The sequence below is a fragment of the Drosophila gunungcola genome (assembly GCF_025200985.1).
Source record: "Drosophila gunungcola strain Sukarami chromosome 2R unlocalized genomic scaffold, Dgunungcola_SK_2 000004F, whole genome shotgun sequence".
In the NCBI taxonomy this organism is placed as follows: Eukaryota; Metazoa; Arthropoda; class Insecta; order Diptera; family Drosophilidae; genus Drosophila; species Drosophila gunungcola.
In genome coordinates this window covers 3,798,160-3,813,770 of record NW_026453167.1, presented here as the reverse complement: position 1 = coordinate 3,813,770, position 15,611 = coordinate 3,798,160, and the positions used below count along the sequence as shown (strand labels likewise).

General features: G+C 35.5%; 2 protein-coding genes and 1 long non-coding RNA gene across 3 annotated transcripts in view; 2 read left to right on the top strand and 1 right to left on the bottom strand.

Moving 5' to 3' along the window:
• The window catches only part of LOC128253798 (nephrin), a 31,767-nt gene extending 19,269 nt beyond the window's left edge, over window positions 1–12,498 (bottom strand). Inside the window, 1 exon segment of the mRNA XM_052982479.1 lies at window positions 12,101–12,498. Within this exon segment, the coding sequence (XP_052838439.1) occupies window positions 12,101–12,140 (40 nt within the window). The 5' untranslated portion in view covers window positions 12,141–12,498.
• Window positions 1,098–1,490, top strand: LOC128253800 (uncharacterized). The gene is made up of 2 exons (XR_008267487.1): window positions 1,098–1,143; window positions 1,198–1,490. It is a non-coding gene; the product is annotated as an uncharacterized LOC128253800 (long non-coding RNA).
• On the top strand, window positions 3,777–4,522 carry LOC128253799 (uncharacterized). The gene is made up of 2 exons (XM_052982480.1): window positions 3,777–3,937; window positions 4,013–4,522. Exons 1-2 carry the CDS (start codon window positions 3,875–3,877, stop codon window positions 4,304–4,306), a joined length of 357 nt encoding a protein of 118 aa, XP_052838440.1. The 5' UTR covers window positions 3,777–3,874; the 3' UTR covers window positions 4,307–4,522.
• Window positions 12,499–15,611: the final 3,113 nt, after the last annotated feature.

Below are 15,611 nucleotides of genomic sequence, written 5' to 3'. Positions count from 1 at the left end.
ACTTGTACCAGACGTCGTCGTGGTAGGTGCCACTGACACCCTACGCACACCCACTTCCAAACATGTTGCTCTGTTGCTCTGTTGCTCCGAGCTGCCGCATTCGCCAAGCCAAGTGCGATGAGCTCGTGCTGGCTATGAGATAGACGGAATGGTAAACTGCACATAAAAAGACTATGCGGTACACAGTGACAAAAGATCATCTGATTTGGGCACTTTTCCATACCATTTTAATATAATATTTTATGCATTTAATAAAATTGCATTCAAAGAATTTAAATACTCATACATACAATTCATAAATATTTCTAATTTGTTTTTCCTTGGCTGGTGTGACAAATATACAAAATTCAAAAATACAAGTGAATTAATATACATCAGAATTTAAAGGTCTCATCCAAAATAAAGAAGTGTAAAATATTTAATTTGCAACACGAAATTGTAAAACAGTTAATCTTTGGAACTAATGGTACAAATTTTGGGAAAAAAAAGTATAAAAGCTCTCAGTAACACTCTGATCAATATCAAACCCCAAGATGAAGTTATTATCTGCTTTGGTTCTTTTGCTGACCGTCGGCCCCCTGTTCTCTTTTGTAATCGTAAGAGTCAATTTTTTTCGCACTCACAAATTATCCATAGTTAACCATATTAAATTTTTTTTTAATTTCAAAAGAACCCCGAACGAAATGATTGCGCAAAAAGGGGCGGGGTTACCGCCAAATATCTCAAAGATTATCCCACCAGTACTAGGGTCAAGTGCTTTTATGCCTGTGAAATGGAAAAGCTCGAAGTAATCGTCAATGGAGTTGTTGGAGATATAAATTTGTCCGTCCTAAACATTACGGAGAAAGTCTATGAAAATATAGGCGAAAAGGTTAAGCCTTGCTTGACAATCGCGGATTCCAACAAATGTGAGCTCGGCTATAAGGTATTCCAGTGCTTACATAAGAATTTCCCAGAGCCGTGAAAAAGTGTTAGCTTGATTTCAATAAATTGAGTATGCTATAGTGAATCTGCTATAACCATTTGCGTTATAAGTATAGATCTATAATACTATTATCAGAAAATTATATTTATTATGTGTATGTATTAATTTGAAAACTTCTTTAATTGGTTTCTATAAGTCAAATATTTTAACTTAAAATTGTAAGTATCAGAAGGCCTTTTCCTCACCCACAAATTTAACAGTTTTATCAAAAGGACCCAGTGCTTCACAATTGCACAACTAGGGGGGAAGCAATTGAAGAGATTTCCAATGAAAATCGCACCGTTGTTACATTAAAATGCTTTCAACACTGCCTACTGGAAAATGCCAATATCATTTCCAATGGTAAGATCGTCATTTCTGATCTTTCAACAATGAATATAACATCAGATAGCATTGAAAGGGCGATGTTGTGCCTGGATATAAAGGATGACAACAGATGTGAGCTGGGCCACAAGCTATTAAATGCCTTCAAGAGCCTATTAAATAAGTTTCACCAGACCCAAAATATTCGTTTCTATTGATTATATTAATTTTATTTGCTGAACGTTTAGTTACAAGTTTAAAAAAATAAATAAAAAAACTGGAAGAATATATTATACCACGTAGGGCCTAACATATTTAATGTGTTTATTCAGTGTATTTCCACGCTATTACAGCAATATTTGAGTAACACTCAAGTAGATGCTTGGAAATGAAATAAAAAAATCACTGAAAAATTAGAAAATACAGTTAATCTAGTTTATAAAACAGCCTATAATATATGAAACTTATAAGATATGACGACTTAAAAAGTATAAAAGCAGTATAAAACATAAGATGAAAGTATTACTTTCTTTTGTGTACCTTTCTTTAGTACCGATGGCCTACTAAGTAAAGGTCCATAATTATTTTAAGTTCACTGAATGTATTTTAAATAACAGAAATATTTTTAACATATTTAAAACAATATATATATTAATAATAATAATGTATAATAAGACCAACAGGTTATTATTCGGCAGCCAAATATTTTAATGGAAAGGTCGTCAATTCTGATTTATAATAATTTAACATGGAAAGCCAGTCCCACCAGTTTTAGATTCAATTGCTTTTACTTTTGTGAATTGAAAAACTCAATGTAATCATCAATGGCGTAGTCGGCGATTTCAACTTATCCGTACTAAACATTACGGAAAATGCCTACGCACAGGTAACAGTTAAGATAAAGCCGTGCCTGACAATAAACGAGCCCAACAAATGTGAGATCGGCTATAAAGTATTTACATGCCAAAAATGTCACGTTCCATATTTTTAAAAAGTGTTTTAAATTTTAAATTGAGTTGCTATAGTATCTATGCTACCATTTCCATCATGAATAAATGCCTACCATTATTTGCGTATATAAGTAACGTAAAATTAATAAAGATTAGTAATGTTATAGGAAAATTAACAAACCAAATAAGTGGTTTAAATACTTAAAGGGTCATAAAACACAATTATACTTATATTTATGCAAAAAGGCATGCCAAAAATCATTTAAAAACTGTCTGAATTGAAGAGACCGGAATCATTCTTCAAAATGAAGCTATTAGTTGCTCTTGCTCTTCTGCTGTCCGCTGATTTTGGTGCCCCATTCCTTTCGGAACATGTAAGTATCATTAGGCCTTTTCCTTACCCATAAACATTTTATTACTCAGTTAGCACCTGTGACGATTTTTAACAGGATCCCCTCATACAAAATTGCACTACAAAACAGGAAGCGATCAAAGAGCTAAATATTGAAAATCCCAACGATGAGAATTTAAAGTGTTATTTCAATTGCTTACTGGAACTTGAGAAAATAATTGTCAATGGCAAGACCGTCAGGCCTGATTTATCGCAGAATAACTTAGATCCTAATGTGTTAAAGTGCTTGGATTTTGAGGACGACAACAGCTGTGAGCTCGCCTATAAGATATTTAAATGCGTAGAAAGTCATTCTTAAAAACGGGTTGTGTTAAATATATTGTAAGACTTCAACATATTAGTCGAAGTCCGAAATTTGTGTGTATTTTACCAGTAATAAAAACTTTACAATAAGTAACTTACATTTTAATAATGAAAAAAAATAAAAATTAGCCACTATTAAAAACATCTCAATTTAAAAAAGAATTTAAACAAAAATGATTTTAAAATTGTATGAAAAAACACCCGAAAGATACAAAACAGAATCAGTCTCTAAAATGAACATATTCGTTGCCTTAATTTTTCTGTTGGCCATGAGTACACTTTTCTCTTTTCAAATCGTTAGTAGGTAGGTTATAATTTCACACATAAATATAATATAATTTTATAAAGGACCGACTGAAGAATTGTGCCCCATATGACGAAGACAGTCTCTTGCTAATGATTTCCAGCGATATGAGTGTCCAATGCTTTTAACATTGCGAAATGGAAATTTAAAAATAATTGCCAATGGCATCATAACACACAATCACAATTGGCCTTAAAATCAGAATTAGCTATGATGAGCAACGATTACGATAAGACATAGACCTAAAGTAGAGCAATATCAATTTCATGAGCCTGTCTCATTATTGCTCATCCTTAGAATGATCGTTTGGGGTCCCATAAGCGTTCCATAAATTCCAATATCTACAAACAAACAAGCAAACAATTTGTTATACTACGTTGCGCACCATATATAATTTTTAATCTTATTAAAGCCCAGTAAAGTATTATAGGTTTCTTGAATATGCAAAACTTGTAGGGGAATGCTAAGCGATAAGTCACTGGAAATTTAAGAAGTGTAAAATATTTAATTTTGAACAGGAAATGGAAAAACAATAATCTTCGAAACTAATGCGAAAAGTTTTGCAAAAAAAAGTATAAAAGCTCTCAGTAACACTCTGATCAATATCATACTTCAAGATGAAGTTATTATCTGCTTTGGTTCTCTTGATGACCGTCGGTCCCCTATTCTCTTTTTTAATCGTAAGTATCAGTTTTTCTCGCACTCATAAATTATCCATAATTAAAGTATTAAAAATTTGTTTGTATTTCCAATAGAACCCCGTAAGAAATGATTGCGCAAAAAGGGGCGGAATTACCCCAACTTATCTCAAAGATTATCCTACTAGTACTAGGGTCAAGTGCTTTTATGCTTGTGAACTGGAGAGGCTCGAAGTAATCGTTAATGGAGTTGTTGGAGATTATAATTTGGCCGTTCTAAACATTACGGAGAAAGCCTATGAAAATATAGGCGTAAAGGTTAAGCCTTGCCTGACAATCGCGGATCCCAACAAATGTGAGCTCGGCTACAAGGTATTCCAGTGCTTACATAAGAATTTCCCAGAGCCGTGAAAAACTGTTAATTTGATTTCAATAAATTGAGTATGCTATGGTGAATCTGCTTAGCCATTTGCATAAGAAGAAAAGATGTAAAATTATTTCCAGTACCGTATTGGTTCTATAATACTACTACCAGAAAATTAATAAGAATGTATGTATCAATTTAGAAAACAATACGAATATTGTTTAATAAAACCAGAAAATTAGCAAGTATTGCTAAGAACTCAAGCGTGAAGTATCTTTAAAAATCTTTGAAACACTGAAACGATTCAGTCTTTAAAATGAACGTGTTGGTGGCCCTACTTTTTCTATTGGTTTCTATAAGTCCACTTTTCTCATTTGAATTTGTAAGTACCAGAAGGCCTTTTCCTCACCCACAAATTTAACAGTTTTTATCAAAAGGACCCAGTGCTTCACAATTGCACAACTAGGGGGGAAGCAATTGAAGAGATTTCCAATGAAAATCGCACCGTTGTTACATTAAAATGCTTTTAACACTGCCTACTGGAAAATGCCAATATCATTGCCAATGGTAAGATCGTCATTTCTGATCTTTCAACAATGAATATAACATCAGATAGCATTGAAAGGGCGATGTTGTGCCTGGATATAAAGAATGACAACAGATGTGAACTGGGCAACAAGCTATTTAAATGCCTTCAAGAGCCTATTAAATAAGTTTCACCAGACCCAAAATACTCATGATTCGTTTTTTTAAGGCTTTTTAAGCCCAACAAATGTAAGCTCGGCAATAAAGTATTTACAGGTCTCAAACGTCTCTATAATAAATTTAGTAAGCTATAGTGACTATGCTATGGTACCATTTCCATTATGAATAAATGTCCATAACTATTTGGGGTTTGTTTATATTCCGAATGCAAGATCAATAAAGTTTAGTAATGTTATAGGAAAATTAACAAACCAAATAAGTGGTTTAAATGCTTAAAGGGTCATATAACACTAATATCCCGATATTTATGCGAAAAGGCATGCCAAAAATCATTTAAAAACTGGCTGAAAAGAAAAGACTGGAATCATTCCTCAAAATGAAGCTATTAGTTGCTCTTGCTCTCCTGCTGGCCGCTGATTTTGGTGCCCCAATCGGTTTGGAACATGTAAGTATCATTAGGCCTTTTCCATACCCATCAACATTTTATTACTCAGTTAGCACCTGTGTCGATTTTCAACAGGATCCCATCCTACAAAATTGCACTACAAGGAAGGAAGCGATCAGAGAGCTAACTATTGAAAATTCGAGCGATGAGAATTTTAAGTGTTATTTCAATTGCTTACTGGAACTTGAGAAAATCATTGTCAATGGCAAGACTGCCAATCCTGATTTAGTGCAAGATAAGCTAAGTCCTAATATGTTAAAGTGCCTGGATTTTGAGGACGACAACACATGTGAGCTCGCCCATAAGATATTTAAATGCTTTGGAAATCCTATTTAAAAGGCTGCACAAATATACAAATAAGTAAAAAAAACTGTTAATTTTAAATATTTTGAAAGACTACAATATATTAGTCGAACTCCGAAATTTGTTGTGTGTTTTACCAGTAATAAAAACCTTACAATGAGTAACTTGCATTTTAATAATGACCAAAACTAAAAAATCCGGCACTATTAAAAATAAATAAATTTAAAAAGAATTTAAAAATATAATTTTAAAAGCACATGCAGTATGACGTTCTAGAAATTCTATTAAAAATACCTGAAAGAAGCAAAATATAATTAATCTCTAAAATGAACATGTTCGTTGCCTTGATTTTTCTGTTGGCCATGGGTCCCCTTTTCTCTTTTCTCTTAGAACATAGAAATCAATTAATAAAATTATTTGGCTTCTGCCAAAGTAAAATAATGCACGTTGTTAGCGATCAAAGATAACATAACATCTAATCACAATTGGCCTTAAAATCAAAATTAGCCACGATAAGCAACGGACATAAAAATAAAGTACAGCAATATCAATTTCATGAGCCTGGCTCATCATTGCTCATCCTTAGAGAGCCCGTTTGGTGTTCCATAAGTGTGTGGATACACACGTAGGCTTGGAGGGGTTTTGCACCACCAGCACCACCCGGAAAACCACCCAAAACCATCCCAATGTATGGCACGCATGAATAGACAGCAGCCGAGCTTTGAAAGCGCATTCGCATTCACACTCATGCTAGGAAATCGCATTCTGCAGCGCTGAGTTTTCACTCACTTGACGTGCAAAGTACTGCAAAAATAAAAAAAATATAAAAAAAACAGCACAAAAACAGAATATGTTTGTAGAAAACAAAAACCATAGGAAAAAACCCAGAGGAAGAGCAAAAAAAATTGGTTCAATTTAGCACAAAGACAAGGAAGAGGGGGGTTTTGGGCCCGGCCTCATCACATGGGCCTATTGAAGACCCGACTCTTCAGTTGAGGAAAGCAAACAACGACAACTCGTTAGCACAAATTTCCAGCGGGTGAGAGAACGAATTGGCGGGGAGTGTCAACGCCTTTTAAATGGGCAGCTTTTTAACTTTGCTGCTTTTTTTTTGCTTTAGCTTTTTTCGGTTACAATGGCAAAACAGGAAAAGCCACTCCACTTTGTTCTCGTTCTTGGCCGCTGATACTTTTTGGCAAATTTTCATAAACTGTTATTTATTTTTACTGCACAAAAGAAAATGTGCTGCCAGCACAGCAGAAGAAAAGAAGTTGCGAGCAATTTTCTGATGTTTTTCGTTGCTCATTTTCGGTTCTTGGGCGGAAGTGAATTTTCACAAAAAATAATAAGGAACATGTTTTGCACTTTTGACCAAAAACTGCCAGGCCAAATAGAAATGTTTACACCAACCGAAAAATAAACACAGCTTCAGGAAGAATCCAGCTTATGGAGTAGGGGCTTGGGCTTTCTTTTTTTGTTAAGGAAATGTGCATAAGCCAACTTAACAACAGCAAGATGGTGGCAGCACATTTCGTATTTACATAAAAACAAATGACCAGCATTTTGTGTTCGGGGTCGCAACTTTGTGATCAAGCCAAGGGGGCAAAGGCAAAGGCAAAGGAAGTCCAGAGACAAAGTCCGAGATGGAAAGAGCTGTCCACAAATGAGAAGGTACGACCGGGGGTTGTAATTATGCGGCACTTTCCGATGCAGATGCAGGCTGATGAACATAAATTTATATTTATATTTATATATATATATATCCCAGCAAGGAATGGCATTTTCTTGGGAAAAAGGTGCAGAAATGAGGTGGCAAAAATTCACCTTTTTGTAGTTTACGTTGGATGATAAGATGGAGAGTATAACATTTAAAATTAAAATAAAGCATAAGCTAGGTAAAAAAAATGATTTGACAAAAGGTTGATAAGTTTTTAGTTAATACTGATACAGACGATTATAAAGTCAAGTGTTTTTATCTTTGCCAAGACTAATATAATTGCAAAGGGCAAGATTATCCAACCTGATTCTTCGAATAAAAATATATCGACTAACGTCTGGGGAACAAGGCCGTGCCTTGATATTAAAGATGACATCGAATGTGAGCTGGGTTATCAGTTCTACAAATGGAACTTTATTGATCATCAATATGAGCATTTTCTACCTAAAATAAATCAGTCAACAGCAGCTATGTTCGATTAGGTTAAATATTAATTAAGAAAAATATAATTATATGTCATTTAAAAATTTTAATATTGTAACTATTTTGAAGTGACAAAAATCTTGAAGGAAATAATTAAATTAGTAAGTTTGTTTTCTCCAGTTTTTCCTCTATGCACAGATTTTCAATTTTCTGCCCCATTAAAAAAGTGGAAAAATTTGAAAAGAGAAGCCCCTTGTAATGAGGTAAACACTCGGGCTTAAGGATAGATAGAATTGGATTTCGGCCAAATGGAACACATACTATACATCTCATCGGTTTTCTGAACTGTTCTGTGGCCAGAGCCAAATGCGGTCAGTTAGCAACTTGAAGAGCTGCCTTATGTAGGCTAGTCTAGTACCAACATCATTTGCTCTTTATGGCTCAGAACTCTTGTACGCAACCCCATAACCCGTTCGTCATATAATTTGCACTCATTTTTTAACTCCTTTCTGCGTGCTTTTTGCTGCTTTTAATCAGAGCAAGTGGCTTACTTGGCCGAGTGGTCGTAGTTGGGCAACCGATTAGCTCTGGTTTTAAGTCTAAGCCGTTGGTTCAATGCACTGTACCACTGTGGTATAATACTACCGGCCAAAGTGAAGGATTTATGCTGAAAAGTTTGTTGTATGCTAACACATTTTAGCTGCGGCATTAGGCCAAATCGGGTTTTAAGTCCACTCTGTTTGCCGAGGTTTTTGCAGCCTTAATTCAATTTGCCTACGTAAATCGTCTGCGGATTATAAGGCTGACAGTACATATGGACGGATATATCTCCGCAACGAGCTCTCCGTATGGGTAAAAGAGATTTGTGAATACCACTCTGCTCCGGCACCTAACCACATCCTCAATTTTCTACTTGTGCTAAAAAAAATGAAGAGAAGCGAAAATAAGAGGAAAAATGTGTGCGGGTATAAAACTAATTTCATAGGTTTGGGCCATGCTACACATAGACATGCAGAGATGTAGAGTGAATGAAAATTTTTGGAGTGTGCCCGGGCAGGTGTATTTCGTCTTTTAGCAGCTTGCCAACTTCGCTTCCCTTTTATATACATTTTTTTGCCTTCTGGCCAGCGGTTTCTTGGCGGTTTTTTGCCTTTTGCAGGTTGGCTTGTATTAATTTTGGACGCGTGCAAGCCTTGGAGACTCTCTATACACATTTGTATCTCGTGTTTTGTGTATATATGTATATAGCAAAGGGCAGGTGCTAATGCCACTGGGAAGTCTGACCAAGTCTTGTAATGATATTGCTAACCGGCCAGGGGCCTCATTCGCTTCTGCTCTTTTTTGTGGTGCTTCTGTTTTGGGTTTTCTTTATTCTTAATACAATTTAAATGTTAAGTGTCTTAGTTCTCGGAATTTCACGTCATTTATTGTACACAAAACAATGGATAACAATGCGATTTATATTTTTTTTTCTAGGAAATATGGTAATTTAAGTGGCATAATTGTTAGTTGGAATTTTTATACAGAGTTCATTGAACACAACATTAAATATATATTTTAAGCCACATTATCGCACATTCATGAACAATTTTGCAATGATTTCTGGCATTTCCTTTAGCTACGCTTACTCGTATCCTACCCTATTTCACAACACAATAATCAAACATTTTCAATGCCCACTAATAAATTCGTCATGCAGTAATAGAAAGAATTAAAGCTAAACTAATGCATTTTTCAAAGGCATTTATATTTAATATGGATTTGCTTTTTTAAGGAGTAAAGATTCATAATTTCTATTCATTAGTGTAAAGAAATTTTAAATGTTAATATGTCGCAAAATTAAAATGTAAGCATGAACAAATGATTAGGCGTGCATGACAAGGCGTGCATGAGAACATATAAAAGATGTCTCCAAAATTAACGTATCGGTTGCTTTGGTTGTTTTGCTGGCCACCGGCCCTCTATTCGTTTACTCTGCTGAATCCGTAAGAAACAAAATAGATTTCCTTATTTACAAAAACTTAAACAACCCTCATCATTACATAATCAGAATTCAATTGATAAAGAATGTGCTAGAAGGGAGGGAGTAACTGAAGAGCTCCTAACTAAAATTCCCAGCGACATGAAAGCCAAGTGTTTCCATTTCTATTTAAAAAGACAAAAGTAATTGCCAACGGCAGGATCGAAATACCTGGAATCGACAATGCAAAACCCTGTCTTAATCTAAAAGATAACAACAAATGCGAGCTAGCCTATAAGCTACGTAATTGGCACAAAGTATATTTATATTATAAGCAATAGATATCACAGCTAATATTGTTCAACAAATCGTTTGTATGAGTATGAGTTGAAATAAAATAAAGCAAGCATATGTAAACCAATTTAAGTTTAGATTTTATCTATCTAACTCTCCAATGCCATTTTAAAACACGCTTATAACAAATGTTCAATGTTCACTAATAAATTTGTCTTGTAGCTTCGAACAACTGAAGCTCAGTTGATCTTCAAATTCAACTAATTGCTTAAATACAGTACTCCAAAATATCTACCATCTAATGAGATTGTTTCTGTTTAATACGGATATGCTAGAAAATGTTAAGAAACTAGAATAAATATGTGAGTACGAAGTATAATACTTTAATATCTAAATAAAATATTTATTTTATTATTTATATTATATTATATATATTTTTCCACTGTTATATATTTACTGAGGATTCATTATTTATGTTCAATAACTATAAAAATATATTTAAATGATAAAAGCTTGTAATATTTCAGAAAAAATTAAATTTGAAGCACGAAAAGAAAATAATTTTAACTAACTTATTTTTTTGAGAAGTCGTTAAGTATTAATATAATTGTCAATTTGAAAAGACCGAAGTAATTGTCAATGACAAGATCGAAAAAGCCGGAATCTACTATGAGAAACCATGCCTTAATTTAAAGGATAACAACAAATGTGAGCTTGCTACGCAATTGCTTTAGATGAACTTAAAGGACTTTGAGTGGAAGAAATTTGCTTGACTATGTGCGCACTGCTAATACTCCTTAATAAATCTTTTCTAGTTATATATGAACTCAAAATAAATCCTAAATAGAAATTGTATTTCTCAAGTAATCAAAAGATAAACTTGATGAAGCGCCTCTTGATCTTCTCCAACCCGATTTCACAACACGCTAATCGAAAATGTTCAATGCCCACTAATAAATTCGTCATGTAGCATTAGTAAAACCAAACAAAAGAATCGTGTTAATACCGATACAGATAGATGATAGATGTTAGAATCTGTCTTTGAATGCAACATCAACTCCTAACACTAAACAATTAGCACTCGACTTGTATACGAGTTTAAAAAAGGAACTTTTAACGCCATACAAATTTGATAATCAAATAGTTTTCAATTAACAGACGAACAAATAGCGACAATAAAACTCAAACTATGCGAGACAAAAGCTCCAACTTTGTCATCACAAGAGTGGAGGAAAAAATAATTAAAAAGCGCACGGGAACGAACGGCAACAATGTTTGTCAGTTAAAGTGCCGCTCCCCTCACCTTTTTTCATTCTGCAACTTCCCTACTCGAAGTGATGGCAAAAATTAAATTATGTGTGCCACAAAGTTCGCCTGAATTATGTCGCATAAATCAAATAAACAGCAGCCGAAGCAGCCGGAAAAAATAAAAGTTGAGGCTGCAGAAATTGTTGAGGAAAATAACTGAAACAGTGAAAAAATTTATACGAAAAACTTTTTGCATGTAAAGGTTGGGGGTAGTTGGGCGGGGAGAGAGGGGGGGACTGGGGTGATGGTGACCCGTGTGTTAAAGCAACACTTGGCTGTGGCTAGAAAATTATTCTCTATATCTATTTGTTGTGAGGCAAAAACCGCAGCAGCAACCGCCGCAAACGCCGTTGACTGGGTAAACGAAAAAACAAGTGTTTAAATGTCAACGGCAAAGCGACTAAAAATCGCTGGAAAAACGAAAAGCAAGCAGACAAAGGAGTATCTAGACATAAAGGCCCCCTCAGAAAAGCCAGTCCCCCGGAATCCTCTAAGCCACAATTCATATGGAAAGATACGACTGCCACCGAGAGTCGGGGACTCATCTGCTTTTTGTGCTTTTGCGATGGCCCGGGCGAAAATGTCATGAACTTTTGCCGCAGACATTTATGCAGCAAGCGGTCATCTATGAGCTACATTCGGCGGTTCATATGTTTTCAATTTTTACTTGTGGTAGGATAACTCACCCAAGAGCACGGCAAATGTCAGAGTTATCCAAAACTGCATCTTGTAGGTTGCTTGATTGTTGGAATTTGTTGTTAGATTGCGACACACTCACTCACTCACTTCAACTTGTTTACAGTTTGGGCTTATGTTTTGTATCTTTCGGGTTAATAACAAGCCTCAGCCAGTTCAAGGCTTGGCCGCACTTTGCAAGGCATTTTGCAGAACATATTCGTCACACTTATTTCTCACTAACAGTATAAACCAACTGTCTAGGTTTAAATAAATATTATTCAAGTATTTATTTCTTTCGAGTATTTGTATTTTTTTCGGCGCAATAACTTCGTTCGGGTTAATATGCTACTGGGAGCCACAGAAATGTTTGTCAACATAGACCACGCGCAGACCGACCAAGACTAAACGCTATGTATCTGTATCTTTTAGCCGACAGGTCCAAGCGCGGCTCACAAAAGATTGAAGCGAACTCGAACATTGGCGGTTCGAATAGCATGTTGAGGTCCAACTTATACAGAAATCTTAAAGCAGTAACATACTTCATGGGTTGGGGTCACCGCTAAGAGAGACATATAAGACTAAATATGTGCTTTATAAGGAAAAAAACGTCTTACATTATAAGAAAAAAATTGTTTAATAAAATAATACGTTTCAAGGCGGATAATTTCATAACTTTGCTTAACTTTAAAGACTGTTTTCTTCATTTTCAACAATTTAGCTATGTATATGCCTGGTATCTAAAACCATTTTGACTTTTGCAGCCCGTACTCGTATCTTTTAGAACAACTCGACTTCGTTTTTTCCCAAACTTTCGTAAAGTAATCGTATAATTCTCTCGCAGCATCCATTGCTTCGGCGCCAGAGAGGTTTGTGACTCTACTAATTGTGCAGACTGACTCTTATACGGTAGCCTGTTTTCATAGCTGAATGGCTGTTCGAAGAGTGGCGCCACCAAAAACATTTAAATCTTATATTTATAATAGCTGTATAAGCTGGCCTATAAGAGCTGTATAAGTCCACCCATTAGAGCATTATAAGCATTACTTTCCCAGCTGAATGTATTTTAGAAGAGGTAGCGCATTAACTCATATACATTCAAGAGTTGTATAAGCTGGCATATAAGAGCTAGCCTTAGAAGAGTTGTATAAGTTGGACTTTAAGAGTTCTACTTCACAGATAATATTTAAGAGTGGGCTTCAAACTTTTTCGAAGTGTTTGTTGTTGTCTCGAGTGTTAGGCTTTTGGTTATGAAAGTAAAAGTAAAAGTATTTCTAGGTCTGCGGGTGTGAGAAGCAAACTTCATTGAACAGCGGCCACAAAAAATATATGTATATCCTAGAAGTTTTCGACTTAAGTGAAAGTGCCAGCAATGGGATGAATTAGAAAAACTTTATGCCTGGCACAAATATTTGAGTAATGGGAAATGAATTGACCAAGATTCAGGATTACTTAAAGTGGCTATATCAAAAGTTATGGGGCAACGGAAAATCATATTTTAACAACTCATAATCACGTTAAGATTTAGGCCATGTCAAGCAAGAAAAAAACGAACAAAAAGGGATAAATAAATTCTTTAATCAGTTGGTGGCTCGAAAACTTAATTAAATTCAGATTAACTTGACTGCCACTTGGGCCAAACGTTAACAGGTCATCAACATCAAGTTAAATATTTAAAATCAATCACTTTTCGACTCATTGGAAATTCGCCTTTCAATGGGAAATGAATAAAAATTGGCATGCACTCTTATGGTCGAATATCTCTACCATATGATATTTTCGTCTGGTGGATTTTATTTTTCAAATTAATTAAATACCTCGCACAACTCGAACAACACAAATCGCAATGCACTCGAATTTTGCTTTCGCAGCTGATGAATTGCAATAAAAATGCACTTCAATGGAAAAACAAAAATCGCTTCTGGAAAATTGAAGCCAAAGCCAGTGGTCGAGTATTCTCCTTTTCCATGACACCGGGGAAAAAACAGCAAACAAGTTGGAAAAGAATCAACAAATATGTTTGTTTGTCTGTGCATCTGAATAATAAAAATAGTATGCGAGTGAAATGCCAGAGATATGCTCGTATATCAAGGACTTGCAACTGGCTCATGTTGCTCGCGATCAATGATGGTGTGTATATATTAAAAAAAAAATGCAATAGAAAAATAATAATAATAATAATGAAATAATTTCAAGTAAACTGAAGATAAATATTGGAAATCTCTTGAAACAATGGTGTTACCAACTCTGCTACTTATCTATCTTAAGCGTTTTATCTTTTGAATTTGGTATAAGGTATTTAACACATTAAAACCATGAAATCATCATCAATGTAGGTGGAATTACGATTATCATTATGATTTCAGGGGGGAACCACTCGCTTGATTTTTGATGTGTGAAATGAGCAGGCCGAACAGCCAGGGATGTAGCATACAGATATAGCCGTATAGCTTGAATTATGTGGTGGCTCAACTAGTGCAGGGCCTGGCTTTATTAATGGCTCATAATGACTTAAGTGAAATTACTGAAGCGTAACTGGCCGCGCTCCTCGCTATCTGGCCATCTCTCTCTGCCACTCTACCCCTCTAGTCCCGTCCCTTTCCGCCCTAGCTGGCCCATTTCAGCTGCAACCATAAACGGCGAGAATTCCCACGCGGCATTTAATATTCTGTTGCCCGAGTAAATTTTACCCCGTCCCCTTGAATCCACCCCCCCTTTTTGACCCGGCTAACATGTTGCTTCTTCCTCTTGACGGCTTTTGTTGTTGCTGCTGGTGCTGTTGCTATTTCTGTGCAAGTTGTTAAGGTCAGTTCATATATATTATGCTTTTGCCTGGCTAAAGGTGCCATCAGTCTGCAACCATGTGTAGGGTGTATAAGTAGTTTTTTTTCCCTCGGTCTTTTGTCTCATTTCACTTTCCTTTCTGTCCGTGGGCAACTGTTGCCTACTTTCCCGCTTTTGCCGCTTTTCCATTTCCCTTTACTTCTGGCTCTATTTGGTTCCCTTTTTGCCTGCTAATTAAGCGAAATTTTGCGTAATAAGCTTGTCTGTAATTTGCGCCATCTTTTTGCCTTTTCTTTTCTGCCATTTTGTGTCGAGATGTGAGAGAGTGTGTTGTGTGAGTGTGTGTTTATCTGTGTGTGTGTGTGTGCTCTGCTACTTTCCTTTTGGCCAATCTACGGTTTCTGTTAACTGTCATCAAGGTGTTCATTGACTTTGTTATTATACCTCAATGAATTTCGGGGAGTAGCTCTGTGTGCCGGGGTAAAGTTCAAGAGATAGATGGCAAGCAATTTCTCCACTGACTGCCGTGGAAAAGTTACTCAAGCTCGAATGGGTATAAGTCCATTGATTAACTGGTCTTCCAATTATGTCTATGCACGGTAAACTAATTGGGTCTGATTAACATAACAAAGAAAAAGCATACACAGATTCAAGAACATTGAATATTCTATCATTTAAACTCATTAGAGCTTTGCGTTTGGCAATTCGGCGAAAGTTACTTAAACTTGCATAGCATTG